General features: G+C 48.9%; 1 protein-coding gene across 1 annotated transcript in view; it reads left to right on the top strand.

The window, feature by feature from the left end:
- The window catches only part of TLL2 (tolloid like 2), a 121,192-nt gene that overhangs the window by 85,486 nt on the left and 20,820 nt on the right, over positions 1-14,886 (top strand). Inside the window, exons 9-13 of the mRNA XM_042960931.1 lie at positions 125-240; positions 5,566-5,668; positions 12,489-12,605; positions 13,609-13,754; positions 14,174-14,369. Of these exons, the coding sequence (XP_042816865.1) occupies positions 125-240; positions 5,566-5,668; positions 12,489-12,605; positions 13,609-13,754; positions 14,174-14,369 (678 nt within the window). The remainder of the gene's footprint in view (positions 1-124; positions 241-5,565; positions 5,669-12,488; positions 12,606-13,608; positions 13,755-14,173; positions 14,370-14,886) is intronic.

Here is a 14,886-nt window from a genome sequence, read left to right as displayed (position 1 = left end):
TCCCCAATGCGTTCCGAGGGCTTTGGCTGGTCAAGCGGTGTGTTTTCTCAGTGGCCTGGTGCAGGGAGCTGCTTAGGTGGGGAGTGTGTGGGCCAGAATCACAGTTGTTGTTTTGCTTGCACAGCGTGTGGGGAGACCCTGCAGGACACAACAGGAAACTTTTCCGCACCTGGTTTCCCAAATGGCTATCCTTCTTATTCCCACTGTGTCTGGAGGATATCGGTCACTCCAGGGGAAAAGGTAGGTGTGAAACCACCTCAGGAAATGACGTAGCTTTCTTTGGGTTGTGTGAGGTGTGGGGGATTGTACTATTATTAACCGTAGTAATAGCAGCTGCTGTGAGCACCCAGGTGCTGTGCTAGCTTGCTTAACATTCTTTAGTTCTTTATTTCTTAATTCTTTATTATTTTTTTCTTTCAACCAGGATCACCCATACAAATGGAGGCCTGCCTATAAGTTAAATGTCCACATGAGTTGTAAATCAAGCGCACAGTCTGTAAATCAAAGTAGACTGTGTCCTTCTCCCCTGGTAAATACACCATCAGAATGCCTCGGAAGGCGAGGGTCCAGTGTAGGGTTCCTCGACACCTCAGAATGCTGCTCTGGAAGGTAGCAATATGGGGCAAGCTAGCCCTCAACCCACAGCTGGCCCCTCCTTCTCTTCTCAGCCCCCGGTTTCATCTCAGGAGCAGCCGTGGCGAAACTCCAGCCCACGCTCCTGAACATTCTGCACTCCTACCTTGCAAACAGCTATTCTTTGGCTGCCCCTCCAGCAGAAGTGGACTGGTTAGGTGTGCTGCCTGCCCTCGGGAGGATGGATTCAGGGCAGAGATCTCTGCATGTTCTGGAAGGGCGCTCGGGGCTATTTGGACGGGGGACTCCAGGATCCAGGGCACCTGGAGTTAGGTCTAGGAGCTATGCACGCTCTGAGTGAGCACAAGCATTTGGGTCGGAAGATTCCATGATACCCTCTATATTCCCCCTAGAGCTGGGTCAGGACAGAGGCCTCTTTCGTCCTGGTCCAAGGGTGGTATGTTCTCAACCCTACCACACATGCATCTCCTGATATCCATTATATGGATAGGGAATTTGAGGCTCAGACATTTTTCTTGTTTAGAGAGAGAGAGCGTGAGTGGGGGAGGCACAGAGGGAGAAAGAAAGGGAGAGAGAGAATCTTAAGAAAGCTCCATGCTCAGCACGGAGCTTGATCTCATGACCATGAGATCATGACCTGAGCCAAAATCAAGGGTCGGACATTCAACTGACTGAGCCACTCAGCTGACCAAGGCTCAGACATTTTTAAAAATTGACCAAATTCACAGTAAAATATAGAACTGGGAACTGGGGCTTCTGCATTCCTGAAACGTGTGTGTGTGTGTGTGTGTGTGTGTGTGTGTTTACTACGCCTCCCTACAAATCTAAGGGTTTTTCAGATTGTCTCAGACTAAGTGCAGCTGTCTTTGAGATGCCCCCTCTATCCCGTGTTCCTAACTCCCTCTAGTCATACCTGCCATAACTTATTCCACAATATCGTGACTGCTGGTTTATTGGGCTGTCTGCCTTCTAAGACCCTAAACTCATTGAGGACAGAGACTGTTCACCCCTAGGTCTCCAGCCACCCAACAGAGCCCCTGGCACATAGACACACAAAAAGTATTTGTTGAATGGGCATGTGAGTGGGTGGGTGGCCAAGTGAGAAATCTGCAACTGTGTTGTGGGGTGATGGATTGTTAGGTGCTTGTAGCCAATCCTCAGGTATGCCTAATTCATAACTTTAAAAAGCATCCCTTTAAATGTTTTCTATGGGCTGCGTTCTATTCTCAGCATATTATGTGGATTATCTTTTAACCCTCACAACTTCGTGTGATAGGTGCTATTCCCACATTAGTTTTTCAGGTAAGGAAAGGGACTTGCCTAAGGCTACTCAGTTTGTGGCAAAGTTGGAATTTGAATCCAGGTGAGAAGCTGGATGCTTAGCCATCATCCTATACTATTCCACAAAGGGGTCAGGCTAATAGGCATTTGAACATGCATTCACACACACATGCTCACGTGTGTATATTTTCACGTACAATACCCACATGTACAACTCTTCCTCTGGGCTCTAAGAATTTAGGACAGTGTGGTTATCATCTTGAGCCTGAGAGACTGCAGATTTGTCTTCCTCAGGTGCATGTTCTGTTCCTGTGCCTGATGGAGGCATTAATGAGAAGGAGGGGAAGGAAGGAAGGAGGAGGAGGAGGAGGAGGAGGAGGAGGAGGAGGAGGAGGAGGAAGTGATCCAGAAAGCCCCAAATTGTTGAATTTCCCTAAATAGCAGAGGCTATGTGATATGTTTGAACTATATAAGACTCATCAAGTCTTAATTATTACTGCTAACTGGGGGGCAGAGAGAATATACCTCATTGAAATTCCTGTACCAATTATTTCCATTTCTGCTTCTCCCAGCCTTCCCCAGAGCTGCTAGTAATTAGCAAACTTGATTGGTTCAAGTATCACCTCTTGTTTATCACCTCTTCCCCTATGGTCTTTATGGTTCCCTAACATATTTAAAGTAATTAACCTGAATAATTACCCCATTCATTTTGATCCTGAATGTGTTACCAAGGAAGTTGTAATAACATTTTCTTTCTGAAGAATTTAAAAAGCTAAGTAATTATATTACAACCGGCTAGTAAATATTACTGAGTCCTCTGCCTGAACGTGAACTCTGTGAGACATACAAAAGAAATCTAATTTACAGTCCCTGTCTTCAAGAGACTTAGAGTTTAGTTAAGGTCCCTCCTTACCTCTAGGGAGTCTGATTTAATTGAAGAAGGGGCAGTATTTTTTAAACTTCTGAGGTGGTACTAATTCATGAGCAGGGTTAAGAACCACTGGTCTAGTTTGAAAGAAGAGTGACATCACACACACACACACACACACACACACACACACACTGTACAATACAGGAGGTGGGCTGGCCTGTTATTTTCTGGTACTGCCTCTTCATTTCATAGGAGATCAGAGGGTTTTGTGGAAGAAGGTGCTACTTGTCCTGAGACCCGAACATTGGGAGGGATTGGCCCAAAGGAAGCTCGGGGAGAAACTCGCAAGGCTAATTAAGACAGGCAGCCTGTGAAGAGCACTTAGTGTGTCTGGTTTGTGGTGCACTAAGTATACACTCAGTAAGGCCTGATTCTTTAAAAGTGCCTTTATTGAGTGCCTATTATGTGTCAGACCTCATTATACACTCAGTATACAGTTTCTCATGCAGCCCCCTCGGTAACCAATGGTGTGCACGTTGTTTCGCAGATAAGGAAACTAAAGATCTAAATGGGCAAGTATTTTCCCAAGATCCCAGAGCTAGTGAGTGATAGAGCTGAGGTATCCAGATCTTCCTGATTCTAAAAACACCTGCCCTGCAGTCACTATGGAAGGGAGAGGGGGGAGTCCCAAGGAGGGAAAGGCCGTGTCCATTTTGGCAGTCAGAGAGGGACTCCGGGAGGAGGCAGAAAGCCCCGAGCTGGGCCTGGGGAAGGTTCCATTAGCATGGATATGCCAACGCACATTGGGAAATGAGGTCGCATAGGATAGACTCTGGGGTCTCTGGAAGGTAAGCAGAGAGGTTAATTTATGAGATGAGGGCATGGGGAGCTACTGAAGTTTTCTGAGAGTAGGAGAGGTTTAATAAATATGAGATGCTAGTGCAGGATGGATCTAGAAGCCCTACTGTGAAGAATGGCTCAGGGCACGGCAGGGAGGAGTTCAGGAATCCTCTCCGCAGGTACAACACAGGCAGCGGTGTTGAAGGGGCAGTGAGACTGGCTTGCAGCAGGGGACACAGACAAGTTAAGGGAAGAACGTCTGTGGGCATAGGGGGTGAACAATAGGGCGAAGTGGAGATAAGCGCGAAGGGTTGCACCTGGCTGACCGGTGCCACTTAGGGACAGGGAAGCTGGAAGGGAAATGCCATTTTGAGGTGCTCTCACAGTCCCTGGGGAGCAGGGAGGACAGGAGCCAGCTGAGGCCAGAGAGCGGGGAGAGGGCAGGTGTGGTGAAACCCAGAGACAGGAGGTTCAAAGCAGAGGGGCCACGGAGAACAGAGCCCATAAATAACAGTCCTTTCAATTTGGCTGGGAGGGCACCGGAACCTTTGACCTGCAGCCCTCCAGCCTAGGGGGTTTGCTTAGAGACAGAGGGACCCGGGGCTGTCTAAATGTGAAAGAAAGTGGCCGGTGGATGGGGGAAAGAGATGAACTGGCTAAGGATGAGGGCCCCGAATGGGCTAAGGCACAGGGTCAGTGCTGCAGCAGCCAGGGTGGGGCCCCAGTGAGCGAAAAGAGCTGAGAAATGATGGAGCAGGGACACTCTGAGCACAGCAGACATGGTGCGGACACCCTACATGGCAGGGCTTGATGGGGGTGAAGGGGGGGCACGCCTGAGCTCTGCTCTGGGCCATCTGTCAGGGACGCCCCAAGCTGGAAGGGTGGCAGGTTTGTGGGAACAGCACCTGTGTGCTGAGTCCACAGGGCCACTCAACTCCCTCCACTCTTTGTGGACGGGGGCATCCACTGAATGGGCTCACCATGTCCATGAAGAGCTGAAACCTCTTTCCTAGTCCATCTGAAGCCCCAGCTCCCTGGCCTTCACTCCTCCTCACCCCCCTGCCTCTTCATTCCAGACACACAAACCACAACCTGCTCTGATGTACAGTACCGTTCCCCAGACGTCTCCTTGCCTTCATTCATGTCAGTCCCTCTCACCAAAACGCCCTCTTGTCCTGTCTCTGTCCGCTGGGCCCCTATTGCCCTTAGGTTAAATGCCACCTCTTCTGAGACGCCTTTTCCAGTATCACCAGGCAGCATTTATGTCTCCCTCCTTGGGGCTACAGAATTCCCTTTTCTGTCCATCCGTCTCTTTTCAACATTTTTTTCAAGAGTGCTCTAATTGGCCTGACGCATCTGTGCTCTCTGAGCTCCCTAAAGGCAAGAACCCTGTCTTGCTGATCTTTCTATCTCAATCGGCCAACACAGACAGGCACATAGTAGGTGTTCAGCTAACAACGGTGAGATGAATGAATGAACGAACGAACGAACAGACTAACTATAAGAAGGCTATTTGAGAGTGAGGTCATGGCCGAGGGGACACTGCTCACAGTGGTGCTCAGATGTACTCAGGCTAACCCCAGGCCCTTTGGAATGATTGATGATGTTATAAGATCTTTCCGTATCTCTGAACTTCACTGACCCCTTACCTCCTTCTAAATCCCCAGTCTCAAGGCATCCTGGCCCATCTTTTTAATGCATCCTGTTTTCTATAAACCACCTAGTGACTTCAAAAGCTCAAGCTGTTCCCCAGACAGAACCAGAGGACCCATCTCCTCTGTTTACTCCCCATCCTACTTACGGTTTATTATTTAATGTCACAAGGTTTCCTGTGAGTGTGTCCTCGTGAGGACATTCCTTCTGTGGTCTCAGAGCGCTGTATGCTAACGGGTAATGTGAGAACACTGGCATGCAAGACGTATCTTCAAAACTCCTCGGGCTCCACGGCCACAACTCACTTTTCCGGTAACTCTTTACAGATCGTCCTAACCTTCACCTCCATGGATTTGTTTAAAAGCCGCCTGTGCTGGTATGACTATGTGGAGGTCCGGGATGGTTACTGGAGAAAAGCCCCCCTGTTGGGTGAGTTGACTTTAGAAAGCCCTGGGAGAGGGGTGATCGGCTTGTTCTGTGGGACGCTGTTAATGTGCGGAGGGGCCCGTCCTGACAGCAGTCACAGGAAGCTCTCAAGAGCCCGTGTCGTTGTAAAACTCTGAACACTCCACCTGGCAGCACGCGTTAAAAGCTTCTAGGACTGAGACCGCCCTTCAACCCGACAGTTCTACTTCTTGGAATTTATCCTAAAGAACCAATGAAGGAAGTGTGCAAAGTTCTAGCGATGGGGATGTTCACTGGAGCGGGAAAAATGGAAAACAATTTAAATGTTCACCAGTAGGGGTTAGCTGAGGCACTGGCGACACATCTTTCCAGTGGAAAACTATCCAGCCACTGAAAATAAAGTTGGAGGTGACTACTTATTGATACAGAAAGGTGTTCGCTGTGCATTGTTTCACAAAAAGGTGTTCCCAACTGGAAAATGCCATTGGATTCCACTTTCATAAAAATACCTTCATATGTATATTTTGCAGGCTTTGCAAACTCAGATGCCCTTGGAAATAAGGCACACCTGAGTAAGATGGGGTCGGCATACCAAAATAAGGAGTGGTGGGGAGTGTGGCGGAGTGGACAGTGAATATCTTGACCCAGATTATTCAAAACAAAATTATTTAAAACATGTGTAGGTTGGATTCAACTGGAGGAAGCCATTTTGTGATCTACAGTATAAATATCAAGTGGAATTATAGGCGTAAATAAATAACAGTGGTTATTTCAGGATGATGGAGTATATTTTTAAAAATTTATTCTGTGTTCCTGGTTTAGCTATATTTTCTAATTTTTCTACAGTAAGCATGTATCCTTTCTGGGAGATGCACGGTGCATGAACTCATACGTGAAAAGGCAGCTTAGACCTTTCAGTGGGAGGCTGTGGGCAGGTGGCATAAGATGAAAGGTCAGTTCATTGAGGACTGGTTACAGAAGAGCAATGTCCCGTGGGTGACCCAGAAAGACCAGTGTATAGAGAGCCTATGGCATCGGTGTCCTGGGAATGGACAGAGGGACTCATCTCACTCAGAAATGACAGCCATGGTGGAGCCAGAGAGAGAAGCAGATTTGCAAGGAGCCGGATGGAAGGGTTTTGGCTGATAGTGGGGCTGTTCTCATTTTTAGAGCAGTCCCAGGTGAGCTTCCGGGTTGCCAAGGCTAAGCCCTCAGTGAGATCTTTGTCCCTGGCATATCCTCATGTGGGCAGAACAGCCACACTGGTTATGCTGTGAATGGCTGGCCTGGGCGTGAGCTGCTGTTGGGACAGCGGACCAGAGATGGAAACAGGAGGGAAGGGGGAGAGCTGAGTTGGGGAGTTAAACGGCCAGACCGAGCCTGACTTCACATCAGATGCCGGGTAGGTCGGAAGAGATGGGAGCAGAAGGTCTGAGGGGCCTGGCAGACACCAGGCTCTGTATGGCCACAAGGTCTCAGCCAGGCCAGCTTTCATTGGGAATAGCACACACGCCCCTTCTATCCAGAGGACCACGAGTGGAAATTTCCAGAGCTACAGATGGATAGGAAGTTGTGTCTACTCGTGCTGAAGAAAGCAGGCTCTGAGTAGGGGTACCAGGTTACCCCCATTAGGAGGAATCAGTCGGGGAGCGCACAGCCTAGGTAGGCAAGCCAACCATGGACACGAGCGTGTATATTGTAGGACAAATGGGTTTTGTCACCCGATGGCAGGGTGGAGGCTGCCTGTCCTGCACTCCTGCTTCCTCTCTATTGTGAGCAGATGCGGGGTATGCCAGCAGCCAGAAGGAGGCGTGGCTTTACAGGTAGCTCTGATTGGGTGTGGCGGGGGGTGTTGGGTGTGTGGGGGAGAGAGAGAGAGAGAGAGAGAGCAGGGCATTCTGGGTAGCAGAGGTTCCCGAACCTGGCTGAACATCAGCATCTGCTGGGCAGATTTCTGTGAATACAGATCCCTGGGAAACTACCGAGTCAGAATCCCCATGTGTTGGGTCAGGAAATGCTCCTGCTTCCCTGTAAGTGTATGTGCGTGTGTATGTGCGTGTGTATGTGCGTGTGCACTTGTTTAATACAGCACACATAGAGAAGGGACTGCAAGGGGGACGGTGTTTACCTCTGAGAAAGGAAGCCCGGAAATGGTTTGGTTTGTATACTTCTGGATTGTTCTACATCTTTTACAAGAATGCACTCGGGTAGAATTTTATAATTAAGATAATTCAAGGGGCTGTGTGGGAGGATTTGGGATGACAACATGGAATCACAGACCCCTTAACCTGGCAGGGATCTTAGAGTCCCTTATCCCACACCTTCACCAGGAGAGCACACGCTCCACGAGTGTGGACCAACTTGCTAAGTCCACACAGCCGGCTAGCAGATGAGATCAGACCAGAACTCAGATGCCCTGGTCCTGGGGAGTGGGGACTGGGGACTGCTGAATCTGAGAAGGGTATCCCCGTAGGACCGTCAGATAAAATGCATGATTCATTGTTTATATGAAATTCAAATTTAACTGGCTTTCCTCTACTTTTGTTTGCGAAATCTGGCAACCCTAAACCCCGCCAGGAACGCAGTAGACTCGGAGGGTTCAGGAGAAGGAAGCTCTCAGTTACTGAAGTTCCCTAGAGAGGGCTGAGACACGTTCCTGAGACTGGGCACTCGCAGACAAATTTCCAGTGATTTCGTTTTCTTGAACTTGAAACAAGAATTTTCTCACTACAGATCCTGGCTACACTTTCATTGATTAGATGGGCTTTTTGCCACTCTTTGTTGTCGGTGATGGTTTGTTTTGTTTGGGTTATTTTGGGGGCTCATATTTTACACACTTTCGCAGTGTGTGTGTGTGTGTGTGTGTGTGTGTGTGTGTGAGTGCCACAGCCAAGGCATGGCCCGGTGCCTGTAACCGTCATTCTTCGTTTGCGGGAATTCTCCTCTGCCAACTATTTGGCCTGCTCTGATGTTTCCGAATGCAGCCGTTAGTGCACTTCTGTGTTTGGAACAAGTGCATTGTGTGGGCCGAACTGGTCCCTGGGAGGGGTCAGTGCCATGAAATCTGCTGGGAGGAGGCAGGTCAATGCCCCTTTGGCAGGAGGGAGAGCGGATTAGGGCGGATTGTGAAAGTATGCATCTTGCTCTGAAAAACTGTGCGTTGCATATTTTCCCAGGGCAGTGTGTGAAAACCCAGGCATAATGGATGCATAACTTTTTATGAATGAACCCTTTATGACTCCCCGTGGAGCCCACTTGTAGTGTCCTCATCTGCATTTCCTCTTCTTGATATCCTTATTAAACTCCTCCTCCAAAGCCGGGAACCAGATTCCGCTGAGGAATTTGACACCTTTTCTGAGTCCAGTTTCTCCCCAGCCTGTTAGTTTTCTTGGAAAGGGGCTGTTTGGGTCCCGCTTTTTCACAAAGTGATTAAAGAGAAATGTAAGTAGAATGAGAGCATGTCATGGCCAGTTAGAGCTATCAAATTGAGTTTTCAGTTTCAGGGGTTACTTATGAGATTGCACCTGAAGTGGGGAGGAACGTGGCCGCAGAGAGAATTTACCCAGTGATTTTAAATACTGTCCTGCTAATTGGATTCCCCTGCCTTATTTCTGCAGGAGGAATTACTCTGACAATGCACTTTTGTATGCAGAACTGTCTTTGAGTATTCTGTACCACCTCACTGCACACAAAAGCCCTTTTTCCCCCTTTCCCTGAAGTGGGGAGGGAGGTTCAGAAAGGCCAGGCTGGCCAATCAGTGTCGCGTGGCCCTACCACCGGGGCTCCCTGGGCAGGGGCAGCCTCTCAAGTGAGCAGAAATGACAGCGTGAGTCAAACAGCCAAGCCCCGCGTCACCACAGACTTGCTTTATGGTTGGAGGCTTTGATCTATCATTTCTAAGTGTCCGTGTCTAAACTGGGAATGATGTTTACATTCCCAGAGAGCAGATTTCATGTCTGTTTACCCAAAAGTGTACAGTGTTCAGAATCACACCTTAACCGATAAGTTCCTCTTGATGATGGTGGCAGTGGTGATGAAGAAGATGAAATTGATGATGAAGGTCAAGGGCTCAGACTGCCAAGGTTCAAATCCTGCTTCACTTGCAACTTTGAGTATCACTCAAATTGAATGTAACTCGACTCAAATTCTTCAACCCTCAGTTTGCCCATATATGAGATGAATAATAAACAGTCCCTAATTCAGAGGGTAGGGGGAAGCAGTTAGATCATCCACGCAAAGCACTGGGGAGAGGGTCATGCTCAGTAAAAAGGGGCTTTCATCGGGACCGTTATGGCGAAGATAAGAATATTAAGGAAATGGGCAGGGGACAAAGTAAAGGGTTCTAGGTGAGAATTACAAGGTGATTTGGGGAGAGAAGTTACTTAGGAATATTTGTAACTTACCCAACCAAGCCTGGCTTTGCCAAAGCAGTGATTCCAACCCCCTCCAGAGTAGTGAGTGAGTAGACCCAGATTGTCCTGTGGCCCAGCCGTGGGTGGTTCATCTCATCCAGTTACGTTCTTAGGCAGCAAGGCAGACATGGGAAGTTCTTCTCTTTTTTGGAAACAGTCCCCAGTGGCTGTGACAGCTGGGGTTTTAAAAGGAGAAATTTGGACTTGAAAGTCAGTTTGGTCAAGAAGGAATTCCTTTTGTGATCCCATATTGTTTAACTGCTGTTCAGCAGCTCTGTCTCCTCACTGGTAAGCAGTACTTACTTGCCCATGCTTATGTGTTGTTTTCCAAGAATTAATTGACACTAATTGGCCATGCCAGAATAACCATTACTGAAAATTTATAGGCTTCTGATGGAGTTTTCCTTGCCAAATTCTTGGCAGAAGTCTCAGCTCATCTCACTTGATATTAAGCTCATCAAATCCAAAAAGCTGCAGGTGGCCATAATCGGAAGGAAGCAGAAGGAGATTAGCAACTTCTACCCCAAGTCTCCCCAAAGAACGTGTCCACAGTTGGCCATCAGGAAACATCCATCGTAGCCTTTATTCCTCCCTCAACCTCACTCCCCCATTTCTCAGAAGGGCAAAGCAGAATTATAACTTCAAGTGGTTGATGCAATGCTTCATATGGTGCTGGCAGTAAGAGAGCGCCCGCTAAATATCTGTTGAATAGACATAAAAAATATCGAGATATCAATCACATACTATATGATTCACCATTTAAAGTGTACAGGTCAATGAGTTTTAGTATGCTCACAGAGTTGTGCAACCAACCATCACCGTAATCAAGTGTAGAACATTTTTATCACCCAAAAGAAAACCCATACTCATTAACAGGCACGGCCTCCCATTTCCCCCATATCAGATGGATTTTTGAGCGACCTACGCAGTCGGTGCTTGAGAGAACCATGGCTTCCAGTCCAAATAGACCTTGACTGGTCTGTGTTGTGAACTGATCAGTACAACCCAGCCCATGTCGCACCCTGTTCCCATCCCCACCCTTGCCATGGCTGCCATCTTTACACGACATTGGGAATTATAGGGCCAAAGATTACCGTACATTGGGAAGTCATGGCCTTCCGCCTCTTCGATCCAAGTATCAGACTCATACCCAAGTGTCAGAGAAATACACATGTATTTGTATTTTTCAATAGCAGAATTTCAACGGCAATTATGAGCCCCTCTCTATCAGGTAGGGGAAATTAATTTTGGTCAGTTTGTGTTCTCTTCCCCTGAGGTGGGGGTGCCAGTAAGGGGTGTATACATGTGCCACGGCACGGTGGCGGGGGGGGGCATGCGTATTGCCATCTCAGTTGGCATCGCTGAGTGTCCTCATGCCTGTCTGGTCTCCGGTCCTCTATCTGAGCGAAGAATCCTCAGTGGCTGCTGTGCCTCCTTCTTGTCTCAATTCTAGGCCAGTTCAGATTGGTGCCAAGTCCATGTCTCCCTAGAAGACATTCAGTGGGTGATGTCCTATGGCTCCCCACATCCTCTGGACTATGGGAAGTTCACTTCCATATCCCTTTGCCTGAAGAACTCTGCATGCCTGTCTCCTGGCCTAATGTCTGGATGAGCCATGTACACACTCCCGTTCTGACCCCCGGTGGGGCATGGGGATCAAAGATCTTGTCGCCCTTCCAGGCTCTGCCCAGGGACTGGGGGCGCAGTCCTGTCCTTCTCCCAGACCCTCAAACCCACTTGAGGTCTCTATCATCCTTTTCCATCAAGGGTCTTAGCTCAAGGTGGGACAGGGCACAGGGTCCTTCCAAAGCATCCCTTGTGCCCTCTCTAACCCTCTCCTCCCTAGTTCCCTCACTCATCTATTTTAGGAATCTTTCTAAGACTACCAGGATGGAAACATGTGCTCTTACACATCGTGTGTTCTCCCAAGTCTTAGTAATTGTGACTGGGCTTGGGAAGTTCAAAAGCCAAGAAGATTTGATTTTTTTTTTTTTTTTTTTTGTCATGTGTTCTCTGGCATCTCTTCTCTGGGGCGAGGAAAGCAGAATGTCTTCCTAAAGGCATGCTCTGCCCCCAAAGAAGGGCCATATATGCAGTGGGAGACACCAGGGGAGGAAAGGCTCATCACTGTCTCGGACCATTACCCGCCACACCTTCAGCACCTGGGCGGGACCCACCTGGCAGAGGAGGGGTGCCTGAGCTACACTTCGGGGACTTGGATTGATTGGAGTCTGGCATTCTCTTGAAGTCAGCCTGAAGGGGGACGCACAGGCCGGGTGACTGCTTCCTTCCATCTGTGACTCCTACATGTGCTACAGGAGAATCGCCACGGCTAGGGTTACCGCTCACCTTGAGGACGTTTGGAGAAACGTGTCTGTAAGGAGCTGCTTCCCGCCCTGCCGGCGGCCTGACCGGTCTTCTCCACTTCCCAGGCAGGTTTTGTGGTGACAGGGCCCCGGAGCCCCTCACCTCCACGGACAGCCGGCTCTGGGTGGAGTTCCGGAGCAGCAGCAGCACCTTGGGCAAGGGTTTCTTCGCGGTGTACGAAGGTTTGTTCACGGCAGGGGGCTCTGTTCCACCTCTGACCTTCCCACGCGGCCCGCTGTCCCTCTTGCACCCACGCACGCGTGGCAGCCGCCAGAGCCGTGGGGGGTAGGGACAACCACCGCAGGGGCCGGGCTGAGGATCCCCAGGTCCGCAGCTATGCTCACGTCACGACAGGTGTCGTCCACCTGTTACCACCCGCTGGACTCCACTCCAGTGGGGCTGGGGAGCGTGTCCTTGGTGTAGAGCCCTGGGGAAATGAAAGCAGCCTCTGAATAGCTGTGTGAGCCCGAGAAAAGAACCTGACCTCTCTGGGCCTCTGTTTAATTTATGAAAAGAAGACTTTGGACAATATCAGGGTATTTACAAGGACACTTTTTGAAAGGGCCTTTGAGGCCACCCTGGTGATCGAGTTGTGGGAACACATAGGTCTGGGCTCTAGGCGGCTGCCACCAGGGCATTTCAGTTTGTCCCACCTACTGGGTAAATTGTAATTTTGCAGACACCAAAATTTTGTTTTTATAAAAGAAATAACGTGTGTGTGTGCGCGCGCGCGTGCGCGTGCACGCACGCCTGCAGGTGTGGGTCCCTCCGCACCAGCAGTCCTCTACTCTCTACATTAGAATCCCTTGGGGACTTCAAACATCACAGCTACCTGGAGCACCCCCCTCCCCCCTGCCCCCAGACACACTTGCATCAGAATTTCTGGGGACATGGCCCCTGCTTCCACAGCTCAAAAAATGTCCCGGGTGATTTTGATGCACAGAAAAGGTAGAGGCACAGAAAAGGTTTGATGCACAGAAAAGGCAAGGTTATTTTCTTTATATGAAAAAAATTCAGAGTTGCAAACGAACGAAATCGTGCCTTTCCGGAGGCACAGTCTTGGTTGGCTGGAAATGAAAATGTTGCCAAGTGGAGCCACCTAGTGGTGATAAGTGGCCATGAATTTCCTTCCTAAAGGTCTGACCAAGGACCCCATTCCTTCTCTTCCCGATTCTCTTTCTAAAGCTACGTGTGGGGGAGATATTAACAAAGACGCTGGTCAGATTCAATCTCCCAACTACCCGGATGACTACAGACCTTCCAAGGAATGTGTCTGGAGGATTACGGTTTCGGAAGGGTTTCACGTGGGGCTTACCTTCCAAGCTTTTGAGGTGAGTACTGCTCAGGGTTTCTTCCCCAGGAGGAAGTAAACATAAACTTCTGCCAGACACTCTGTGCTCTATAAAGACGGGTTTCCATTTTTTTGGTTGAAAACAGGAATCTAAGTCCGTTTCAAGCTCATGGTGCATTGTACCTGGGCATTTGATATCAAAATCTTTGCAGGCTTTGAAATTGTCTCCACCGCCTTTCTGATGGCTGCCTGGGTAGATGGGGGGAAGTAAAAGTCTAGGAGGGGATCCCAGGATGTTTTGTAGAATCGCTCTTCCCTACTTATCACCTCTTAGTCTGCACAATTTGGTCCACCCTAGACTAGATTTTTGAGAGTGCTATTTCAGTTCCCTTCTTACATAAAAAACCTTAAAGCCAGACCATCCGTCACCTTTCACATTGCCTCTGTTTCTCTGTTTAGATTGAAAGGCATGACAGCTGTGCATATGACTACCTGGAAATCCGCGACGGCCCCACGGAAGAGAGTGCCCTGATTGGCCATTTCTGTGGCTATGAGAAGCCGGAAGATGTGAAATCGAGCTCCAACAGAATGTGGATGAAGTTTGTGTCCGATGGCTCTATCAATAAAGCGGGCTTTGCAGCCAATTTTTTCAAGGGTATGAATTAGCAGTTTGTTTCCATTTTTAGTCACAGGAAGAGGTATTGCCCCCCTGGCCTAAGAATCATAAAACCCATATGGAACCTTAGCGTCAAACAAAGCTCCCTGCCGGGAGAAGGCGGTGACCCATAGTGGAGCTGCCTCTAACAAAGTCCGTCAGGGACTCAGGAGCAGGAGCAGCCTTGGCGTCGAAATTAGATTTAGGAAGTTTACAAGGTCAACTTAGTGAACCTTAGGGAATGAGCATTGATGAGAATAAATATTTGTGCAGTCAGTCTCATTAATTGAGCACCTACTGTGTGTCAGGAACTGTGCAAGGTACTTGGTTTACAGGATGTCATTGAATAACCCTTTGAGTTGGGTTTGGATCACGTTTGGTTAGAGTCGAGAAGGGTTGCTTGGGTCACTCAGTTAAGTGGTTGATCAAGAATCCAAGCGCAGTCTGACCCCTAAGCCCCAACTCTTTCTGCAGCATTGTTTTACATTCCCCGGTGTGGGCCAGAGAGGCAGCCTCG

This window comes from Panthera tigris, chromosome D2, assembly GCF_018350195.1.
Source record: "Panthera tigris isolate Pti1 chromosome D2, P.tigris_Pti1_mat1.1, whole genome shotgun sequence".
Classification (NCBI taxonomy): Eukaryota; Metazoa; Chordata; class Mammalia; order Carnivora; family Felidae; genus Panthera; species Panthera tigris.
The sequence above is the reverse complement of the archived record's forward strand: the minus strand, read 5'-3'. Positions and strand labels throughout refer to the sequence as shown.